This window comes from Cryptomeria japonica, chromosome 3 (assembly GCF_030272615.1).
Source record: "Cryptomeria japonica chromosome 3, Sugi_1.0, whole genome shotgun sequence".
NCBI lineage: Eukaryota > Viridiplantae > Streptophyta > Pinopsida > Cupressales > Cupressaceae > Cryptomeria > Cryptomeria japonica.
Genome location: NC_081407.1, coordinates 274,828,062 through 274,834,061, shown reverse-complemented (window position 1 = coordinate 274,834,061; position 6,000 = coordinate 274,828,062). Strand labels below are relative to the sequence as shown.

Sequence of the window (6,000 nt, the reverse complement as noted above, 5' to 3'; positions counted from 1 at the left end):
ATTTTTAAAATTTAAATCAAAATAAATATTGAAGCAAAGAAATGAGATAATAGAAAGTGATTAATCATTCTCATTTGAATAATGAAAAAAGTTTGTTTTTATATTGGTTTCTTATAAAACCAGATGAAATTGATATCTATATTTTATGAATGCCAAATTGAACATTTTGCGTCTCTTTTCAGAGCTACACTTCGTTAACATCGTACATTTGCATTTCAATATATATGTTATTTAATTCCTCCATCTCCATAGTAATTTTGTATTTTGCAACAAATATCTCATCAGATAAGTTCAACATACTCTTCACAATGAAATAACCATTAGATATCCAGTTAATTGCACATTTAACAATATTTCATTTTAAACTATTATGACGACAAAATATTGTGGGCCCTATTTTAAGATTCAAAAACTCTATAAATCATACAGTAGCTTTTCGATCAGAAATACCACTTTAAATCAGTCTTTACAATTTGGATTCTAATATTAAATTTATATGTTGTGACCTCATTTACTCAGCAACAATATTTCAACATTAACAATAATATCTTGAAAAGCCACACAACATCTACACAACTTCACTGGGTAGAACCAAAGCAACCTAGAAAGTGTCTATAGAATCCAACTGATTTGAGTAGCAAATTAACTAATTGATTTAGATTGGTAATAGTTCGATTACATTGAAAACCTTTTTACTCAATTACAAATAAGGTCGTTAGTATTTTTTATGCCAAAAGACTTACAGCAATTTTGCACCGTTTCTTTCAATTGTGCATATATAATTGAATAATCATTTATACGCCAAAGCGGCCATTGTTCACCAGTAACGATGCAGAGCTGCATAATTCATTAGCTGTCCATTCTTGCTGAACATGTATCCCCCAATCACACAGCATTTCCACGGTCAATTTTGATCATAGATCTGCTCTGTCTGGTACAAATCACTGAAGTTTCTTGTTACCACTAATATGTTTTGAATATTCCAATGCGTATGTTTTATGATATAGATGGATGAACATTAGGACAGGTAAAGGCTGTGAAACAATTTCCTTGGAGCAATCTTCCAGATCACGTGTATAGCTTTTCCAAAATTAGTTGAATGCCAAGATGTATCTCTCTCAAGCAAGGCACTAGCAATTTGCGAAGAAACCACCAACACTCGGGAGTTGAGATAATGGTGTTCATAATAAAACCATCAAAACAAGGACATTCGTACCATTGAACAGTTCCACATATAATAACAACACTCGTTGTCCATTTTACAAATAGCAATTAGGCATGAACATCTGAAGAATGTATTGATGACAAAATCGGTGCTCATAGCATTTTTAATAATTTCAATATTTATGAACCATACTAAATGGCTTTACAGAACTCGACCTAATTATTCCACTCAGTTTTAGTCTTCAATACACTTGAAGGGATCTGCATAGAGAATCACCTTTTGTTAGTGCTTCTTTTCAAGATCATTATCCTAACATTAAATTGTGAGATGAGACTGGCATATGAACGGGCAAATAGACTAGAATATTGAAAAACAAAGTTGGGCTTCCATGTTGCAGAACAGAATAAGCAACTAAACCTAACAGTTTATGGACATGCATGAATAAAAGAATGGTTCGATAATTTCAATCTACCTTCACATGGTGTGGCATGATCTTCACATCATAGGGCGTATGCAGCCAAGCCTCACTTGAGTAATTGAGAAAATTTTCTAGTTTGCTTGTATACACGTCAGCATATCGTTGGATGTTGTAAGCAAAAGCAGACTCCCTGCCTGAGTCTGTAAGAAAGGCTGCACCAAAGTAAGGATTGAACATTTCCTTCATTGCCCACCGGGACTTCTTTCGTTCTTCATTTAGTGCATCCAAAAGAACATTGTCAGCATCTCCTCTTGGGTTTTTGGTTAACAGTGAATGAAATTTTCCTAGCAATTCTTGTGCTATGTGGAATTTGGCCTGCAAGGATCAACAAATTATTGACATTAGCACTATTGTACTGTTTAGTCTAATGACAGCATACACCCACTTTACATCAATGAACTCAATTGGGTGAAATTCAAAAAGTATACTTCGATTAGATACAAATACTAGTTGAACGTAAATAATGATGCAAGTTGAGGTGTGTTTGCCTGCATACGCTAAATACAGTAACACCATGTTTATTAAAATCTAACACTTACAAATAGCAAATGAGAAATGATAGCAAACATATAATGGTGCCCAGAAACCAATAGAGCCTAATGTTTTGCATAGAAAGTAAGGACAAATGAGAGAGACGAAAATACATTATTCATTTCAGATGGTCATAACAGAGTTAAAAAGAGTGATCAAAATCCATCATCCACTGCATATGGTCATAGCGGGATAAATAAGAGAGACCAAAATACATCATCCACTGCATAAAGGATACCTGACATCACTATTTTGTGCTCTGAATCCCAGTAATGCTAAGGATTATAAGCCTAAAAAGGGTTCTGTTTCTCCCACAAAAAAAAAAAAATTGTGTAATGTGCCTAAATTAGAAATGTCCTAAAGCTATCAAAATATTAATTCCAAATAGTAAAATAGGTTAAAAGAATACCTTGTCTAGATCAAATCCCTGCACATAGATTAGAAGATAATCATAATTATATTATATTAAGTAAACAATCAACATTAGAAACTCTAAAATAATTGAATTACCTATTTAACAATACATTATTTAACTAGGAAGACCCAACCATAAAGGAAATCATGGGAGTGAGTGACCTTGATGGGGTGTCCTTGAAGATCCTATCCTAGGCCCAAAAGCGGATATACCATCTCTTTTGGCCCCATGTGGCCCATGCCATCCATATGGGGTGGCCTACCTAGTGATATGCCTCCCGACCTTATCCCCTCATCAAGTTATCCTGTCATGCTTTCCATGGATATCAACACTCTTCAATCTTAGAGGAAAACCAACAACATGAAACTGCAAAAAAAACAATACACAATAAATACCCTCATATCATGCCCTCAATATATAGACTCATGAAGGCCTATAAAACTATGAAAAGGCAATACCATAGAACCAAACAAAGTCCCAAAATACAATGGTAAGAATTTTCATGACCCACTTGAGAGAGCATTCTCCAAAATAGAATGCAACTCCTCAAGCAAATATCTTTCTACATTATGCAAGTTGACATAGGCCATCACAATAGGGTGCCCTGAAAGTCTGTCCTTCATAGGCCCAAAGGCAGTACCCTCTGTACCCTTTGGCCTCATGGGACTCCCCGGTCTTATACCATGAGATGGCGTACCTAGAAGATAACCCCAACACCGTTCCCCTACTTGTAATTCTCTCTCCCTCTATCATGGCTGGAAAATATTCAGAATACATGTTACGTAAATTAACTGCAGAGTACACTAATCAGGTTTATATTCATTATGACATAAGAAAAATCATATCAGCAGTGTATAGTTAATCATGAATATGTAGAAATAGGTATATAGATATTGATATGCAGAAATAGATATATAAACATTTTTACAGCACTTAATGTGTTTGAACAGAAAATCCATACCACACTGCAATAATCAGATGGACTGCCTGGGTATTAGTATCTTAAGGAATATCAGATTTGAATGCCTTCGACGATTGATCACTTTCCCCAACTACCTTGTTCTTATATCTTCCCTTATGTCCTTTTATGAAGGGATGTATTCCTTAGGACATATCTCTTCCGAGAGAAGCGATTATCATAGGGACATTACTTTTCATTAACTTAACTCTAAATAAACCAATCGCACCTCATATATATATATATATATATTGCTGTTATTTTTAATGTTTGCAAATATTAATTATTTAACATATTAACCACCAATCAATGTCAATAGAGTCTTAACTAAGCGCTGTCTTACAGGATGCACAATGCTTAATAACACAAGTCACTACTTCCAAATCACAACTCTTGTATTCATTAATCCCCTTCGAATATTACTGCTCTTAAGTCTTCCTAAATCTGACGTAGCATTATTTTGTTTGATGCAATGACACATTCCTGACATCCTCTGTGGATTTTCTGCTGATTACATGTTTTTATAATCATATCCACTTAAGGAGAAAGGAAAATTGTTCATATTAAATATTTAATTGATGGACAATTTCTGACAGGCTGAAGGTGGGTCCCAAAGTTTATTAACAAGTTACTAAGGTCCTTTTATTCTTATTTGGATGGGGCATGACACACTCAATGAACTTTGTAGATGCTCACATATGATACTATTATCAAGATTCAACTGCATAGGTTTTGAGTCAAACTCATCAATCCATATTTCATGAGTAGTTTTTGAGTCAAACTCATTGGCTCAATTAGAGATGGGTTCATGCAAACCACCACTGTGAAATGTGGGTTAATAAGTTTGACGCAAAAACTATGCAATTGAATCCTAATATTAATGAGAGACGAGTTCATGCGAACCACTACTCATGAAATATGGGTCAATGAGTTTGACTTAAAAACTACGCAGTTGAATCTTGATATTAATATCATGTATCTTGACACATTACAAAAAAAACCTCCTACTTATCAATTGATGAGCTAAAGGGGCTCTATGATGAATGATTCATAAGGCACAACACGTGCTAAAGGTTTTGCAAATGGGGTAGTAGGCTAAGTGAGTTTGACCTTAGGGGAAACTCCATGGTTAAGTGCACTTGAGACGAAGTAGTTTTGGGATAGGTGACCTCCTATGAAGTCCCAATGCTTCACCCTTGTGAACATCACCTAGATGCAATGTGTGCTAAGTGGACCATTCTTTCTCATCAAAGATGGGTTTGTCCAAATCTTTACTCATTAAGTATGGATCAATGCATTTGACTAAAAAACTATGCAATTGAATCTTGATATTAATATCATAACTTGACACACTACGAAAACTACATCCTACTTATCAAATGCATAGATTATTAATCTTCTACAAACAATTTAAACAATTAAATTGCATTAGTCCTTAGGATATGTAAAGTGAATAGCACACTTAATCTTGGCAATACTCACCCATGATAACACTTTGTATATCTATATTTGGGAATAATCTTTTGAATGTGATCTTGTGATGAGATCATCGATTACCCCATCCAAAGTCTAGAAGGAGCGTCCTTTTCCTCCCTGTCATGTCTTAAAGTGGATTTAGGAGTAGTTTTAAGAATTATAACTTGCTTAAAATAAGATAGAGGATATTATATATAGGGTTTATTTTTGGAAGTCATTGATTCTAAAATGTGGGTATGTTCGAACATCTTTCCTAGTTAAAAGATATAAATTTTGTATACTCAGGAGCATTTTTTAACCTGTGGATGTTGATACAAGTTATAGCCCCAAAGTTTAGCTCTGAAGTTCCGACCACAAAGTTACAGCTCTGAAATTATAGCTCTAAAGTTCCAACTCTCGAATTTCAGCTACAGAATTGTAGCTTCAAAGTTCCTAGCTCTAGTGTATTTTGTCTTCAAGGCAGCCATTCAAGGTTGCCTCCATAGCATTTCAGGAGGATCCCGAATAACATTTAGGCAGACCCATAGTTTTGTGCAGGCCAATTTTCCAACAATCTGGGCGTGGCAGGATTTCAAGGGATACAAAACTGTCATAATACTTCATCTGCGAAGTATATCCAGCATATAGAGTATAGTGGAGGAAGTTGTTTGAAGCTTTCTACAAATATACTTTTTCGACCCCTTGTTTTATGCATGCCATGAACAATGCACCAAAAGACATGGGAAAAAATGATTGGATCAAAATGTTTGTACCCAATGCAAGAGATGTACAAATGTTTATTTACAGTCACTACACATCACATGCACTGTTTCAGACCTTTTCCAACAAGAATTTTCTCAAACCTATTGAGACCAAATATTCCTCATACATCATTCTCTTCAAGAGGATGATTGAGTTGCGAGAGCCCCTACAAGTAATGGTCATAAAACAAGAATGGAATATATGGGACAAATCTAATTCAAGGCAACGGAAGAGGG

General features: G+C 34.8%; 1 protein-coding gene across 6 annotated transcripts in view; it reads right to left on the bottom strand.

Moving 5' to 3' along the window:
* Window positions 1-629: 629 nt before the first annotated feature.
* LOC131063905 (uncharacterized) overlaps window positions 630-6,000 on the bottom strand; it is a 187,348-nt gene continuing 181,977 nt past the window's right edge. For 4 of the 6 annotated variants that reach the window (XM_057997874.2, XM_057997873.2, XM_057997876.2 and 1 more), the window contains 2 exons: window positions 1,638-1,958; window positions 630-1,425 (listed from right to left, as the gene is read on the bottom strand). In XM_057997874.2, the coding sequence (XP_057853857.1) occupies window positions 1,381-1,425; window positions 1,638-1,958 (366 nt within the window). In that variant the 3' untranslated portion in view covers window positions 630-1,380. Of the gene's footprint in view, window positions 1,426-1,637; window positions 1,959-2,583; window positions 2,602-2,725; window positions 2,956-6,000 lie in introns of those variants that run through there. The other 2 variants (XR_009111181.2, XM_057997875.2) reach the window with 2 other exon arrangements.